The sequence below is a fragment of the Rhinolophus sinicus genome, chromosome 7 (assembly GCF_057876585.1).
Source record: "Rhinolophus sinicus isolate RSI-liver-muscle chromosome 7, RSI-T2T, whole genome shotgun sequence".
NCBI classification, from domain to species: domain Eukaryota; kingdom Metazoa; phylum Chordata; class Mammalia; order Chiroptera; family Rhinolophidae; genus Rhinolophus; species Rhinolophus sinicus.
Window position 1 is genome coordinate 2,315,262 of NC_142507.1, and position 18,517 is coordinate 2,333,778.

The 18,517-nt window shown below is 39.6% G+C and overlaps 1 protein-coding gene across 16 annotated transcripts in view; it reads right to left on the reverse strand.

Annotated features, from left to right (window-relative positions):
* Nucleotides 1-386: 386 nt before the first annotated feature.
* RALYL (RALY RNA binding protein like) overlaps nt 387-18,517 on the reverse strand; it is a 1,518,143-nt gene continuing 1,500,012 nt past the window's right edge. For all 16 annotated transcript variants that reach the window (XM_074318489.2, XM_074318485.2, XM_019726291.3 and 13 more), the window contains one exon: nt 387-1,372. In XM_074318489.2, the coding sequence (XP_074174590.1) occupies nt 1,355-1,372 (18 nt within the window). In that variant the 3' untranslated portion in view covers nt 387-1,354. The remainder of the gene's footprint in view (nt 1,373-18,517) is intronic.

Below are 18,517 nucleotides of genomic sequence, written 5' to 3' on the forward strand. Positions count from 1 at the left end.
GTGACATGACACGTTTTCTCTCTGCTCTGTAATGAGGAGCTTGCACATTTAGTGGGAAAGTTCTAGTCGGGCACAAATGCCGATGAGGACACAGTTTTGCTTTTTCTCCTGAAATAGTTTCTTAAAATTCTGTATTTGGAGAGAAAACATGCTCTTAGAAACGTAACCCAGAGTGCGGCTTCCGTCAAGGTCTGAGGGCCACCTGGCTTTCCACCACATGGCAAAGTCACGTGTTCCAGGACACACGTCCCCCAACCAAGAGTGTGGGCACACAGGGCACATGACATACCCTGCAGTAAAGTTTGTCTACTTTCATCAGTGCACCGATTCTGTGGCAATACGGTGACTTAAAACTCAGGGCACCCCAAAGCAAAGGCACACACCAATTTTGTTTTAAAAGAAACAGAATTTATTAAGAAATTATATGCTGAATTCTCCTACAGTCTGTGAAGATGGTGTCTTCCATTTCCATAGCACAAGACAACAGCTAAGAGCTTCTGGAGAACACTTGCGATGTTCAGGAATGGAGAATTCCTAGGAGAGGAAATGAAGGGGTGTACGCACAAATTCAAACTTGTGGATCCAAAGACAAGACAATCGTTTCCCTGCAAATCTCATTCTCACCTGTACCGGCACTAAAACCTGTCCAACTCCCACCGGGCTGAAGTATTGGGTAATAATTGGGTCACTTCAGTTCTATAGAGCTGAAAATGCTGAATTTAACCACAGGTCAAACCAACAGTCCTTTATCTACTTAATACCATCTGGAATATTCGCTTTCTATATTAATAAAAATGGTGCTTATAGAGGGCAGAAATATAACCTTTTCAAGTATTTTATCCTTATGGTCTGAAGTACTTTCAACTATAAATTATAAATAAATTACAAAAACTAGCCTATGATGTATCTTTTCTTACATGATGTTTTTGGAAATAAGCTTTAAACATAGAATTGCAATATCACCTGACTTTATATATGATCAATGGTAAAACATGCTAATCATAAAAATAGCTTTTACAAATATACATTTGTATACAGTGTCTCCCTTACCATTCATAAATATTCTTCACATTTTAAGACTTTTAAGACAAAAAACAAACAAACCAAAAACTAAAACATAATTAGCAAAGGGAAAAACACATTTACAATTCAAACCATAAAAATCTGACAGTTATACAGCTTAGAACATAAAAGAAATGGAATTTCTAAAATTGAACAATATAGTCCATTTATTTGGGTTTTTATAGAAGTTGCACCAGAGCTGTTGCTATCTGGTACGAAACCTCCTGTCGTATTTCTGGGGGTTGTGACAGTTTCTCTTTTCTGCCTTGCTGGCGTCACTCGTTACTTCAGATCACTTTATCTGTAGAAACTGAGAAGAAGAAAAAAAAGCGTTTTAAAATACGGAGATTTGTGTTTCATTGTCGATAGCAGGCACCAGTGTAAGTTAGATTTGTCGATAGCAGGCACCAGTGTAAGTTAGATTTGTCCATAGCAGGCACGAGTGTAAGTTAGATTTGAAGGCTTACCAGGACAAGGAAAAAGAGGAGTTAGATTTTTAGGGCAGACACCTCTAAGAACTTGAGGTGCTGAGCTCCTCTGCTGCAGGGCTACCCTGGTGTTACTCACATTTATAGCGTGCTGGGTTTTTACGGCCAGCTCATTCACGACACAGGCTGTGTGGGATTTCTTAGAAGTGCCCCAGGCCCAGCGCCCATTCGGAAGAGGCTGAGGGAGGGCACAGTGTGCACATTTGCTGGCTCCTGGGAGTAGCCAGGGGATTAGGTAACTTGACCTTTCATTACAGTTTTGAAGCCCGTAATGCAGAGATTAACAAAAACATTGAGTGTGGCAGTTGGGGTGGTGAGATATCTGCAGTTCCAGACCTCACGCTGGGCCAAGATCTCAGGTAGAAAGGACCTCAGTGAGCCTGGATGGTTCTTTCCCTTCCTTCATGGGTGTGCCCATTTCGCCCACAAGAATGTACAGCTCTCAGTAATTTTAATTAACTGGGATATCGTCTCCCTTAAGGGGGCACGTGTCTTTTAATTCTAGAAAGATTTAGAATTGCATATAAAATGTTTACAATAGAAACCAGAATACTAACATTTTCGTGTTAAGAAAAAAAATTTGTGAACATTTGGTACTGTAAATACTTGTGTTATTTAAGAGAATTTGGCCTATTAGTGTGTCAGTCTAGTGATTTCAGTTTAGAGCATGCAATTAAAAATTGATTGAGATATAGGATTTCAGTTTTATGATTTGAAATCTTATGTCCAAATCTTATGTTTGTACATATATGAAAGCCTAAGAAAACTTTAGGTCATCATATTGATACATTGAACTTATTAGATTTTAAGAATTATTTCATTTTCAGAAAGATTTTGTTAAACCACACACAATATACCATTTACAAGTTCCATATACAATATTTGCTTAACCTGGGACAGTTTTCAAAGTACTCTTAGAAGCACTTTGTAAAATTTGCTATACTTTTAAATAGAGTCCTAATAATGAAAGCCTAACAATTTTAATTTTAAAACTTTCATACATCAAACAACTAAAAATAAACAAAATATACACCCTTAGTCTTTCCTCCAGTTGTAAGCATTAAAAAAACGTATATCCCTAGGAAAGAAACTTTCATGGATAAGACCTAAGTACATTTTCATATTTTGATATTGTCTCTCTCAGTGTTTGCTTCTCTCCTCTGTCTCTTCCTCCTCACCTCTCTACTATGCTATATACTGAGCACACATATGCGTATTTTTAAAAATGAAAACAGTGTTCAAATATGTTCTCCATGCAGTTCCAGGCTGTGTTCCCAACTGTGGGAAGAGTTGATTCACCTGTAAAGAACGAAGTTTTGGACTCACAGTCCAAAGTCAGTGTGCTACTTTTTGTTTGGTGTAAAGAAGTGTTGTACATTTCCTGTATGCACAGACCCCAGATTATCCATTATCCATGTGCAAATGAATACTTTAACAAATGAAATTACATTTTGAATGATGCTGACATGTAAAGGTAAGGCATTGTGACTTTTGGGTTTTGATTGATGACACTTGTGTGCAGGAAGGAAGTAAAGCTCTTTTTATGATGGCAACTGCACTCAGTATTCCAAGCCCGTTGAATGCTTTCTTATTACAGATGGAAGATGCTTAAAATGCTGCAGCAGCTGTGTACGTAAAGTTTCCTAATCATTGTGTTTCTTCAGGTTAAGTCATGGCAGATGACATTAATTTAGTATATTCTTACAGCATTCTGATCATCTCAAAAGAGGTAATGAGAGGTTGTTTAGCAACTGCCCATTTTCTTAAGAAGAAAAAAATAGCCTGCAGATTTTTTTGTGCATATTCCATTCCCCGTAGTGTGATTTTTCCCTTACCCTTTCCTGTGCTTCTCGATTGTAAATGATTACATGCAATAATTATCCTGGGAAGGAAAAAGGTAGGTTTGAAAATAATTCATCCAAGTCTTATTTCCTTGCCATAAAGCTTCCAAGTATTTGCCCGTCATGAGTACAAAACAAAAGCGTCATTAACTGCACTGTGAAGTAGGTTTTACTAACCACATGGATATAAGTCATCATTATAATTCTCCTTATCTAAAAGTCAGCAAATATATTCACCAAGCTGCGCATAGAATTTTTAGTTTGAGAAAAGGCTTGCCGTTTGCTTCTAAGGTGTGGGCGAAAGGGGACGGCTATGACATTCTTGCTGGCTTTTTCTCAGGAACGACGTCACTGCAGGAGCCAATTGGTTTAGTATAATGTGAAACTAATTGTGCTTTCCTTCTCTTGAATAGTGGGTAATTTATTTACTGACTGTGTGGCTGCGTGGATGCTTTTAAAACAAATTTTCCTGATGATGAATGCTTTTTCAACTCTCACTCCCTCCCGTTTCTGAAAAACCACAGAAAGAGCCACTCAGATGAGTCTGGGTTGTACTGAACCAAGCAATTTACTTCTATTTGACAAAGATGAAAAGGACGGTACTAATCTCCAGGGTAAGCACATTTAATAGTAAACCTTGTGAATTAATCTATTGGAAGTAAAATAATAGGTACAGCAATACGTGAAATAAATATACCTTCTTTACAGCTGTACTGAAAATCATGCTTTGTAAGTTTCGTGACTTCTTTATCAAAAATGCTTCTGTTACCTTTTTCCTAATTGAAATTTATAACTCATAGTTAGACAAATACAGATAACCTACATTTTTAAGTAGCATCGATAAAAGGAAAGAAGGTGAAAGAAAAATATGTGGATAATACGGGGTGTGTAACATTTTATAGAAGAACAGAGACTCATGAGCAGGAATTATCTATTTTTGTCGTCACCACTATTGCCCTTAAACAAATAGACAGATATTTCTCCAGCAAAATGGGTTCATTCAGGAACAACAAAGAATTGCAATTAGGGGCATGTAGTCTACTGGCGAGCCACGTGCAAGCCCTAAGAAACAAAGGCGAGGAAACACTTTTAAGGAGGAGAAGAGGAAGTTGGGGGGGCTTTGATAAACAGCTCTCCGTGTTGGGCTCCATCAACAACGTGGGCTGTGAGAGCGCCCCCTACAGGCCCTCCCAACTCCAATTTAAACGACGCTTCTATTTATTCATTATAACATCACTGATCATTTTTACTGAGTAGTTAATTGTTCAGCCGTTCATTTTTTATAAACAATGTGAATTCAGTTGGCTTTTACAAATCCCTCATTACAAATGAGACGCAATGCAAATTTCTAAACAATGTAAACAGATTCCCAGAAGCTGCTGTGCATTATAAGTTTAACACTTAACCTTCTATTAAAAAACTATTGAGGCCAAAATTGCACTATATTTTTTGGCTAAAAGAGTCACACCAACAAAACTGTGACGGAATGAAAATCAAGGTGGCTAGTGACTCTCTGGAATGGTTACACAGGAAGGCAACTACTCCATGTAGCTTAATACTCTCCATTCCTGAGATGACAGCCATTTAGGGTGTGAGGGGGAGGGGACAGGAAATGCAGGAGAAAACAAAAATATAGTAACCTGCCAGAAACTTGGAAATAACACCATCAGGTTTTCTTCCGAGATTTTAACTCTAAAATCAAGATTTACACAATCAGGGCAGAGAATGTGCAATGGGCCAAAAATTAATGGGTCTTTGAGGCTTGCCTAGAACACAACAGAAGTTTATTAAATCAGCCAATGAAAAAATGTGTTGATCTGAAAAAGATGTGTTTGGCACTGCAGGTACAGAAAAACACTAGAGTCCTGGAGGGCAAGGTGACCTAGGATTGTTGGGTGATGTTGTCTAACCTCCCAACCAAAGCAGCGGTGCCTTATATAGTTATTACTGTTGATGGCTCTGGAGCTTTGGCTTGATTATTTCAAGAGATACACGACTTTTTACCTCACAAGACATCGTGCTCTGCTTGTAGATAATCTAGGCTACAAGAGAATTTGCTACCTCAAGTCTACATCTGCTAAATGGCTGAACTCTATATATATTGAGCCCAAGTCTGGGGAGCATGGAGACAAGCCAAGCAGCCTGGCAGAATGTGGAAGGAATGGAAAGACCAAGAGAGTCCCGTCTATGCAACATGGTCTCAGGTCAGAGCTTCTAAGGTGATGGGAGAAAGGAAGGCAGAGATCGTCCAGATGGAGGCGGATTGGTATTAGAACACTGAAGCAGGAATCTGAAGAATAAGACTTGTTTTGATTTACTTTCTGGGACCCTATTTGTTCCCAGGAATAAAGCAAGAGCCAGTTATTAAAACAAAGCTAGAGCAACAGTCATATGCTTACAGCAAGAGAAACAGCAAGAATGTCTTCGAGGCCGAGGCATCTGAATTACTCACTAAGGCTTATGTTGGCTCGAAGTAGAGACTGGGTTTGGGCTCTTCTCCGAATCTGGGCTAAGACTGTGGGCATGGATCACAATGATCAGAACTCTTATTGGCACAGTGTGTGGATGCTTATAAGACACTTTATATGTGTATCCTCATTTGATTTTCATTACAAACCAATGAGGTAGGTTGTTGGGCAAGAACCATGTTCATAGCATTCTTTAACCCTGGATCTGAGAGTGAGTGTCTTGCCTAAATCCAACCTGGGCTGCCTTATTTAAGACCAGTGATTTCCTTAATATTCCTTTCTGCCCACTTGTGGGAATTGGGGACAGTAGGGAGGCAGACTGGGATGTGAAAATACACGGTGCCCTGATGACAAGTGAGAATAAAGAGACGGAATTACTGTGAACGTACTAGGATTTGCACATAATTTATCACCTGCCTTTCTCTGACTTACCTGATTTTTGTTTTTTTAAATTACATCTTGAACTAAGTCAAAACTATTTCAATTAAAAAGTTGTTTTTGGAATCTGTCTAAAGGAGACCTTTTATGTTGTAAAAATACATTTGATTAAGGAAAAAAAATTTAGTAAAATTATCTAATGTGGTTTATATAATTTTATTTAAATTGTGTAAAAATTTAATTAATACTGAAAAAATTTAATCACATTGCTCAATTATATGATTAGCAGAACTTGGATAATCTGTTACACATACATTAACATTTCTTTTATTGTCTCCCAAAATGTTCCGATACTTTCTGAAGATAATTATGGTTGCGTTCAAGTGTTTTGGGCTCACTGACAATCTTATTTGACCAGCTGAATTGATAAATTATAGTAATTGCATTTGGTGCATGACTTATGTTTGATCAGGCATCGATTTCTGATTTGTCAGTGCCTAGCAACCTTTAGTTACTCCCAATGCTGGAAATGCTAATGATAATTTTTGGATAATACTCCGAATTGCTTAAGTTAATTCCAGCCAAATGCTGAGTAACGCTAAGGTTATCATGAACTTTGAAATTTCACACATTTTACTACTCTCTACAGTTCTTTGGGTAATTACTTTTTGCACTGCAAGAAGAAATATTTTAAAAATCGTTTCACATCTAACAGAAAAATGGGATTTAGGATTGTTTAATTTAAAAAGTGCATGGACGTTGTGTAGTTAATTCATGATCATTCAGAATATCTGGGAAAGGTTGTCATGGTTATTTAATAATTCTCATTTAATTTAATTCAAATTACTGTATGCACCAGTCAAAAAATTAGAATATAATAAAATAGCTTCAACTTTAAAATTGAGTAAAATTAATCCAAGAGAGCAAGTGAAATAGTCTAACGGGATTTTGGTAGGTGAGTGTTGGGGTGCCGATAGGGAGGGTTAACCCATGACACTATTTTGGAGATTTGATTTTGCTGCTAATAATATAGGCAAGGGAATTAGTCTCTGGCTCACAAAGAAGAATTGCAAATATTTCCTTGTGTATGTGCTCATAGCCTTAATACATTTTAAATAAACTTCATTAATTTATTTTCAGGGGGTGATGGACAATGCTATTTTATAACTGGATTTCTATCTTGTTCTTTCCCCAGATAGCTCTATGGATGCCTATGGGCCTAAAGCACTAATAATTGCTAACAGTTAGTACATTTCTTAGTATAATCACTTCACTGGCCAAATTCATCTGGGCTATGAAAAGGAATAACCAATTTCATCGCTTTATATACCATAAAAAAAAAATGCCATACCTCACATGGGAAAAAAAATCAATTAACTTTCCAACCTAATTTACCTCCCAATATAGTTACTCAATTTTGTTTACAGAAATAGTGCAAAGAAAAACGTCCTTGCTTATCATCAGTACAGGAATTTTCTCCTGAATATACCTGCTTCTTTATATAGTTTGGTCACTGTTTTTTTTTTTTTTTTTTTCCCCTCAACAGTCAAACGTTTAGGCTTGATTTATCTGATTAAAAATGAACACATACTGAGGCCTTACTCTGTGCCAAGCACTCTTTTAAGTACCTTAAATGTGTTATCTTATTCATTATTCACACCCACATCAGGAGGAAAGTGCCGTTATTATCCCCATTTACAGATGAGAACTCTGAGGCACAGAGAGGTCACTCACTTGCTCAGGTCGCATCGCTCTTCACATGTGGCAGACCCTAACCCACAGCTCTGTCTGTACGTCTTACTCCTCTACTCTGGGCTCTGTCCACTCTCTCCTACTCTGTGCAAAGTAATTCGGGGTGCGTGTAAGCTCTCAGCCTCATCGTTGCCTGAACAGCATTATATCTTAGCAGCTAATGCTCAACTATGTCTGTACAACATCAGTCTTCTGTGTGTCAGTATTTCTGGAGTCATTTTTCCCATCCCTTTGGACATGTCTATGATGTCCTGGGAAAGCTGAGACTTCACATGTGTGCAAAGGCCATCAGAATGGCCTCTGAGGAAGGTATTCGGGGAGCAATGCAGGAGCCTTTGGACGCCAGGCTGGCAGCTACTCCGTGGGCAATTACCTGTTCTACGGCAGCAGGAAATGTTTACATCTCTACTGTTTTCAAGTATTGTTTTCATTGTAGTGCCATAAACTTTCTCTGTGAGAAGAGCTGAGAGGGCAAGGCCCTATTTTGATGGATATTATTTGGCATTTCCTTAAAACATGTTCTAGAAAGTGGCAAGGTGAGGGCTTCCCAGCTGCCAGCAGTGGGCAGTGACCCAGAGGGCAGCTGCCACCTGAGAGCATCTGGGCATGAAAACACGGCTTCGTTCTTACAAACTGTGAGGTCTCCAATTCTGTAAAAGTCGGGGCACTTTCTGAATGCGACCTAACAAGCCAATCTGCAAGCAGAGCTTCCCGCAACTTCAAAGAGGAAGTTGTTTCAGGCGTGTGGCAGGAGGGTGGTGCCCATCAGATGTAATCAGGACCAGCCTCCTCATCAAGTGTGAAGCAGGATGGAGCTGTGTGTTCCCACAGGCGTGTGCAAACTGCCAGAGGTGCTAGTGCTAGTCAGATATTGCCTTTGTTTTGTTTTTTTTAAATGAGAAAGACAAGCAGAAACAGGTTTCTTTTTCGTTTGTTTGCTTTTTGTCATACAATAATACTAAGCTAAGTTAAAAAAAAATTTGTCTTTCGTTATATTTAGTTTAACTCTACTGTCCACTTATGAAAAAGGATATGTGGTTTTTCATCTATTGGCATGAACTGAAGTTTAGTTTAAAGATACATTTAAGTAAAAAAAAAAAAGTTCATTTATCAATTTAAGTTAAAAATACTACCAGTGGTGTATAGATATGGCAGAAATCATAAGGACACAACACAAATGAAAATGAATAAAGTTTATAAACAATAATATGTGAACATATTAAGATTTCAGGGTTCTGGAATCCTATAGACACTGTTGAATCTTGATTCTGCCTTTTATGAGCAGCATGACCTTGGGGAAATTATTATATTTAGACTTTCTAAAATCAGTTATTTGTAAAATACCTACTCCCCAAAGTTATTTAGATAACAAATGAAATGATGTATATAAAGAGAACTTTCTGGAAGGTAATGAAAATGGAAGAAGTACTATTTTCTTTTCCCCCTTTTAGTTTTGTCCTAGAATGAAATTGGAATCTTCTCCGTCTCTCCCACTACATGCGTGTGTATATTATGTCCTACTCTCTCAGCTGTCTGCCTTTTTAAAGATAAGCCGTTTTTCCACATTCTTGAGACAACAAAGGCCCAAAGAGATCCCACAGCTTGTCCAGTTCACCCACTGTAAATGGCAGGGGGAGATAGTACTTCCAGTAGACCAGCAGACCCCAGGCTAGCTAAGCCTGCTTTTAGGAAATGGTACTGATTATTAAAACGTATTTCTAAAAATGCGGTGAGAGAGAAAATATCAAATGTGCGGATGGTATCCAGGATACTTATCTGGTTCCTGTTGATAAGAGTTCTTATCAGGTTTCCAAAGCCCTGAACTGTTTCATCTCAGGCTTGTGACTTTTCCATATTCAGAGCCATTCTAAAGACAGCGAAGGTGAATGAGGGATGATGGTTAAGTGGAGTGCAGCTGATAGGGCCCTGGGGTGCACCTGTGACAGGTTCAGTGCATGGGGAAATGGTAGGCCCCGACTTCTGGGGGGCAAAGGCCCACAGTGCAGCTGGGTGAAATGAAAGAAGCCTCTTTGCAGCTCAGATGCTGCCTGGATAGAAAACTTTGTGCCATCCCATGAAAACGCATTAATTTTTTTTTTTTTTTTTTTTTTTTTTTTTTAAGGAATTAACTTCCAGAATACGGACAAGCGTTGCAAAATGGTAGCACCATTTAGTCCCCTTTCCACTGTGATCCTGCTAAGCTATGAATAAAATTGAAAAAAAGAAGTCACTTTTTCCTTTCTTTCAATTTCTGATTTAATGAAATGCTTTTGTACCTTTTCCCATTTCTCTGTCACAGATTATGAGTCTCAGTGCAGTGTGAGCCGGTGTCACATTAGCTCCATCGGAAATACTGCTGTTAACGACGTTTGCAGCTCAACTACAGATTTCCTGCACTGATATTTATCAAGCGAACATAGTCTTTTATCTATTCATTTATTTTTATTCTGAAGACTTTTTAAAGTTCTTCATGCTCAATATTTTTAAAAGTAGCTAGGAAAAAAAAGATCAATCAAGTCCTATGCATAAAACACACTTGGTAATGGATCAGCTATAGTTGAAGCATTAAAAGAAATCTGAAACTTGAAAAAGAAAATCACTGGTAGTTTGGCGGATAAAATGCTTTGGCACTAAGTTCAACGGCCCCTGAAAAGGCATTGGGAGATCGGGTTCGATAACCAACTAACGCTTCCATAAAAAGTTTATTAATCTATCCAGTAAATCCAATGATGGAAAACCGTCTCGTGTAATTTGAATACACGTTAACATGTTAGATGAAAGAACTGTCTGATGTATTTAAGAAATCGCTTCTGATATTTTCCTATAGAACACTACTTGTGCCTAACATTTTAGAGCTAGAATAAAGAAAACATAACTAAAGGTTCCAGTGTTTTTATAGATTCAATAGTAGAGAAAATAGGAAGTATGACTAACATGCAGATCTGAAAGAATAAAATGGTACTTTAAAATCGAATGGTAATCTTAGTGTTCATATAACGTGAGCACCAGAAAATTCAAGGGATACGTCACATTGTGTCAGGGGTGTCACATCACTTAACAGGATGAGGGGATGACTTCTATGTGATTCTCTGACTATAATGATAGGTAGAAAGGTCTAAGACACTGATTTCCACCTGGTGAAACTAATGGGGGAACATGGTCACCTGAGCTGTGTCTCTGGAGTTTTCTCTGACACCCCATCGTCCATTCAAAAACAGTAAACAATGAAAAGCTCCTGAGAATTTAATGGCATATGCATACGACATGCCTCAGTGCATCCAGGCAGCGTTAGAAACCAGGAAGCGAATACAGACAAAGTGTGGTTAAAATTTTATGATTCTAAATGATGTTTCCATGGTTACAGAGCCTTTTTTTTTTTTTAAATGCCCTTTTAACCAATGCAATTTGTAGAGTCTTTACGTTTCCCCATAAACTGGAGGTAATTCTAGTTAAAATGATCCTTTAAAAGTCAAATGAAGCAAATCTACACCTACTAGGCAATCAGTGAATTCTTTCTTTCTCTTGAGTGGCTGACAGAAAAATGGAAACCTTTACAAAAATACGTAATGAGTTTTGCTAAGGACACCCACACGTGTTACACAGTACAGAATTATTTTCTTGTAGAAATAAAATTCTTTATTTTGGTTTTCTTATGCTTTACATTATTTGCTCAAACTATTTTTACGTCTTAAAAATACTGTGCAAATGTCAGCATTTTTTTTAACATCACATATTGTTTTAATACCAATTTCCTTAAATCTACAAATTTAGAAGTCACTCATTAACTATAGGTGGTTAACAAAAAAATCACCTACCCTTAACAGGCACTCTGTTTAACATATCTGTCATATTATTTTCTTCAGTGAATTCCAAATAGACCTTTTAATTGGCAAGTTCAAATCTGAGTAACAGTGAAGGGTATTTAACAATGAAATAATACTCTAGTCGTTGAATTAATTTTATGCAACCTGTTCAGATTGAGGACTGTTTTAGAATGTAAGTCTCTAACTCAAATGTAAGCTTCCCTCTGAGAAGGATGAGCCTTCCACCCCCCAAAGAGCCTTTTTCTTTCTTATCCACCACCTCCCACTGCTGCTTAGTATGGCGTCTGCACACAATAATCATTTACTAAGTACCTGATGGCTGGCTGAATAAACATGGCGCGAATGGAAAGACACGTATCTAGGTTAAATTGCTTCTGTTGCATAAAACTCTAACCATCACTAAGACCCTCTTTCCAATAGTTTTTGCCCTTTGGGGTTTGGGGATAATGTGCAGGGAGAGAAAGCGGAGTTTGCCTCTCAGAATCTTGGAAGAGTTTATTGATTTGGTGTTGCTTGGCTAGGCAACGTCAGAACTACGGTTGGGTTTTGTTCATCTGCGCAGAAAGAGGCGTTCTGAGCAAACCACATGCGTGGGTAGTTTTAAGAACTGAGTGCAGCATATAGTTATTGGTATGTGGCATCTTACTCATCCTTCAGGGAACAATGGCAGTGACCTCCTAGGCAGCCGCAATATGACAGTTCTAACCCACAGAGCTCCTTATGTTGTGTGTGTGGTATTTGATCAGTTGGATGGGAATCCCTCCCCCCAAATGGTCCAGTCTCAGGGTTCAGATCAACCAAGGTGAGGGGACCAAGGTTCCAATGGTGAGAGTTGGGGGTGGGGATGCAGTGAGATCCAAAAAGGAAAACACGAAAAGCTAGAATTTGTTACGTCGGATTAGGAATGGTGAAGTAACTGATCAATGCTTCTCCCTAAGTCGGACGATCACTTCTCCACCAGTTCAGTTCTTAGTATCCCCATAGAAATGAAAATACATTTCTCCAAATCTGAAACCACTGTAGCTTTTCTCAAAGGTTTCAAACGGTTCTGCATTCACCTGCAAACCCTGGTACTGCAGCTCAACAGAGATGATCTCAGAAGAGTGTCTTGAGGTGTGAGATGCCGTTGCTAACAAAATATGCCGGAATGTGAGGAGCCTGACATTCAGAAGGGAAGTGTATAAAGAGTGTAACCAAATCATTTAATTTTTTTCCTTTCAAAGTTATTAAAATTTCCTGCAATTGGCATTTTCACTAAGTTTTGTTACTGGAGGGGAGAGATTACGTTTGCCATTCACATACTTACAGCAGAGATTTTTTTTATAAACCTGAGCTTATTTCATCCTCTCAATAACTTGCTAAAACTTCCTTTAACAGATGTGGAAGCAAGCCTCAGAGACTCGTGATTTGCGTAAGTCTATTAAAAGATTTGTCCATCCGAATCTAAAACCCAAATGACCTTTCTTTGAACTGAATGCTACACTATATCTGCACTTTGTAAGAGCAAATGAAAGTGCTTTTCTCCATAAAAAAGGCAAGAGACCATTTCCCCTTAGCGTGTCTCTTTGGAGGTCAAGTGAATCTGGCTCCTTCTTCGTACTTTTGACATAGAGATAAACCCCAGGAGGGATTCAACGCATTCTCCAGTGTTTACGTGTAGACATGTCTCCATGATTTTGGGCCAAATAACCTCTAGATATATGATAACGTTGAATTTTCCTTGCCCTGTTATCCTGAAAAAAACAGTGAAGGTTAAGTCCGCCCCCCCTACTTCCCCCCACCTTTTTATTCTGGGCAATGTCTTACTGCAAAGAACCGCCCTTTGCAGATGATGTATGTAAGACTCACTGATCCCCGCTTGTTCTGCTGTGACACAGCCAGACACAGACCCTCCACATGCGCACACTTGGTCCCATAAATGATTAGCTGAGCTGTTTATCCCTGCTGATCAATGAGCATAACATGCTTGTGAACCAACGTTTGCTGTAGCGTCTCTCTTTCTTCCAGGACAACGAACTTTGGCCCACCATCAGCCTGAGCCAGTACACAGCCCTCCAGAGGGGTCTTCCTGGAAAACAGGCTGGCCCCGGAGTAAACCATGACCTGATGCACTAGCCACGTGGCACCCGTCCACCCTTGTCCCCACATGCAATTCGTTCTAGCCTTCTTTTCGCCTCGACACACAAGGAAAAACCCCTTTAGCCTAACTCTTGAGACGCATGCAGACCCCATGGTCAAGGCTGTCTGCTGTCATAGTCCCATCTTCCTTTGCCATAATCCTGTCCAGCGAAGCATCTCCTAAGTTCATATTTGTGTTTAATCCGACACACGCAAAAACATAGCTCTCAGATCTCTTAGGAGCTGTAAGAGAGTGTTGTGAGGTTCATTTAGCCTTTTATCTTAAGGGGATGTATGTCTCCTGCTTTGCTGTATAAAATGTGGGAGATTTTGTCCGAATGACCAAGGCGCCTTAAAATTCTCCTCAGCTTGACTAAACTTCAGAGAGGTTTCCTCCTGACTATTGGTCTGCTGTTCCCTAGAGCACTGACTTTCTTTCTTTCTTTCTTTCTTTTTTTTTAAGGAGGGCACAGCTCACAGTGGCCCATGCAGGTATCGAACCCACAACCTTGGTGTTATTAGCACCATGTTCTAACCAACTGAGCTAACCGGCCACCCATAGAGCACTGACTTTACACAACAACAACTGTTACAAGAATATGGAGAACAGGGAACCCTCACATACTGTTGGTGGGATTGCAGATGGGTGCAGCCGCTGTGGGAGACAGTATGGAAGGTCCTCAAAAGCTTACACATAGAACTGCCCTATGACCCAGCAATTCCACTCCTGGGTATTTATCCAAAGAAATAAAAAACACTAATCAAAAAAATATATGCACCCCTATGTTTATTGCAGCACTATACACAATAGCCAAGACATAGAAACAACCAAAATGCCCATTGGTAGACGACTGAATAAAGAAACGGTGGTACGTTTATACAATAGAGTGTTACTCTGCCATAAAAAAGAATGAAATCTCACCATTTGCAACAACATGGATGGACCTAGAGAACATTACGCAAAGTGAAATAAGTCAGACAGAGAAAGACAAATACCATATGATCTCACTTATGTGTGGAATGTACAGAACAGAATAAACGAGCAAACAAAACAGAAATAGACTCATAGATACGCAGAGAAAACTGATGGTTGCTAGACGGGAAGGGGGTTGCAGGGTAGGGGAGAAGGTGAAGGGATTAGAAAGTACAAATTGCTAGTCACAAAGTCACAAAATAGACACGGGGATGTGAAATACAGTGTGGAGAATATATTCAGTGATGTTGTGAAGATTATGTAGGGTGTCAGATGGGCACTGGACTTATCAGGGGGATCACTTCATAGACTCTGTAGACACTTGACTAATAGGCTATACACCTGAAGCTGGCGTAAAATAGTACTGAATGTCAACTATAATTACATATATATATATATATTCATGGGATATAAAGTACAGCATAGGGAATACAGTCAATGGTAGAGCAACAGCTATCTACGATGTCAGAGGGGTAGTAGATTGGGGGAGGAGGGTTATCACTTTTTGAGGGGTATAAATGTCTAACCATTATGTTGTTTTGTACACCTGAAACTAATATACAGAGGGTGCCAAAAAATGTAGACACATTTTAAGAAAGAAAAAAAAAAAACTATTAAGACTGTAATACTCCATATATACCAATAACAAAAGATGAGTACACGTCATGTGTATACATTTTTTTGGCACGCCCGGTCTATATAAAAGAACTTGCAAGCGTAAATTCTGTCTCTGACCCTTTGAGATGTAAATCTTCTTCCAGCCTCTTGACAGTTTCACAGCTTGGGTACTGTTCTCTCAAGGACCTGGGAGCCACCCCTTTGAAATGTAACCATTGAAGGAGATGGTGTCCCTCGCTCCCAGTCTCTATGAGAAGGTAGGAGTCCACTTTAGGTAAGTGACAATGAGCAAATCTGGACATTCGAATCACCTTGACCAGCCTCCCCTTTAATGCCCCAGTACTTTTGCACCAGCTCACCCTAGGGCTTATAAACTGTGCTGCCTTTTACTTCAATGGAGTTGAGTTCACTCTGTCTCCCATTGCAATAGTCTTGAATAAAGTCTTCCTTGCTTGTTTAACTCCATCCAGTCCGATTTTCATTTGACATGGTGGTCACTTTGGTGTCACCTGACATGCATGGAAATCTGTGAATGTTTACTCAAGAAGCGTATTTCTGTTCTATATTGGTAGGAAAGGGTCTTTGTTGGCACAATTGCTTTAATTCTCCAACAACTACCATCACTAGCTGTTTGAAATCTGACAGCATTAATACTTCGGGTTGCTCTATTTTCCTCTAGCACATTATAGCATTTCTAGAAAAGTGGCTCTTTCCCTGTTTTTGTATATTTAAGGCTTATTTTTGGACTGCCTCTCATTTACAAAAGACGTGGAGCCTTTCTGTTCTCCTTTTTTGTTTCTCTCTGTATAGAAACTCTGGGATAGTGAAATATTTTATTTTGCTTGGATTTATACTCTAGACTTACAATTCCACTTTTTAACATCATTCGAAGCAGTTTGGAAATTGCATGTTAAACAGTACTTTTCACATCTCCACACCCCATAGCTCTAAAATGTATTTCCTAACGACCTCCTCACTGCAGCTGGGATCACAGCCTCTGTGCTACGTCTCTGGGCAGATTTTACTTCTGAATTCTCTGAAGATTATTTTATTATGACCTTGTGACTTTCAGCTTTTTCTGTACTGTTTGGGCTTAACCACTGCAGATCGGGGGTGAGAGAGAGGCTTATTTTCTGGTTTGTTTCACACGTTGGCGATCTAGCTTTGCTAACTACATTCAGGTTACTTCAAATTTGCATTTTTATCACTCATGGAAGGCAATAACCAGCAAAGCAGAGTGGAGACTGCTGTGTTGACTTTGACGTGTTGGTTTTAAGTCTCCTGTCACTCCTCCTCAGTGCCTCCTGGACGCAGGGAAACAAGTTATAATGAAAACCCTTTCCATCTCTGCTTTGGACAATAATCCTTTAAATCACGGAGAGCATGCATACAGGAGGAATGTTTAGAACACAACCCGGTTACAATACACAATAAAAGGGGCTTCCAAACGATGAGGGGCCCAGAGTTGGGGGTAATCTGAGGATGTTTTCCTCTCTTTCTTTAACAAATATTCATTAACATGTGCTAAGCACCGCACGAAGAAAAAATACCAAATAAAATAAGCCCTGAGAAATTCACAGATCAGTGAGCCAGAGAGAAGGGAAATCACTAATCAAAACAGAATAAGTTAAGTGTGATGAAATAAGGAGTGTGGTCTAAAGACAGAAGCAAACCCACAGTGTCCAGGACAGGTTGGGGGCCTTGCTTGGGATGGATTCATGACAGGTGACAATGGTCTTGAGACATGGGATGTGTTGACCAGTCAGACAAGATAATGACTGGGAAGGAACAGCACGCACGCACACACACACACACACACACACACACACACGACACAGTGTGTCAAAGACCGCCGATACTCCAGCAACCCTCCACATACTCCCCTCGTCCATCCCCGTATGCCCCACCATATGCTGGGCACTGTGCTTTGCAGGAGGGATCCCACCCCAAGAGATCACACAGCCTGCAAGGGGTTCCCAGCCTAGCTGGACAGACAGACATTTGTATGTTTAAGTGTACAATTCTATAACACATCATCTGTATATTGCATTGTGTGCTCACCACCCAAAGTCTAGTCTCCTTCTGTCATCCTATATCTGACCCCCTTTACCCTTTTCATCCCTCCCCACTCCCTTCCCCTTGGGTAACCACCATACTGTTGTCCTTGTCTATAAATGTGTTTGTCTTGTTCGTTTGCTGCTTTCTGTTTTATATCCCATCTATGCGTGAAATCATAGGGTTCTTGCAAGACAGACATTGTTAAAAAAATAGTAGCAGCAAGGAAGTGAGTGTCCCAAGAGGGTCTGTGTGAGTTCTGGAGAACACACCTAACTGTAACAGACTCTCAGGGTGAGGCCAGATGGCATTCCAGCAAAGTTCATCCCTGCCCCTGACTCTCACCCTCCAGGTTACCTCTGTTCCTTTGGGGGCAATTGTACAATACTGTCCTCTTTTGTACAAAACCTCTTCATGCAGCACAGTGTTTTTAAGGTGTGCCCAGACTGTTGCAGGGAATAGCTTGCTGCCTTTTATTGCTGAGTGGTCTCTCTTGCATGACTATATCCACCTCTGTATATCCATTTTCCAGCAGATGGATGGTTTCCAGTTTTTGGAAACTGCGAGTAAAGCTGCTGAAACATTCTTACATAAGTACTTTCGAGATGTACATTCTCTTGAAGGCTTAGGAGTTGAATTGCTGGTTCATTATGTCCAGTTCTATAAGAAATTGCCAGCTATTTCTAAATGGCTGGAGCATTGTACCTGCCTACAAACCATGGTGGAGTGTCGGCACTCACATCCTGCCAACATTTGATTCTAACAGTTCAGTTTGGCCATTCTGGAGGATGTGCTGTGTTACCTTATTGTAATTTAATTTGTACTTTCCTGAAGACTAATGATTGTGGGTGACTTTTCACGTGCTCACTTCCTCTTTGGGGATGTGTCCACTTCCCCTCTTCCTCATGGACCGTGAGCTCCACCTCAAGGGCTCTCAAAC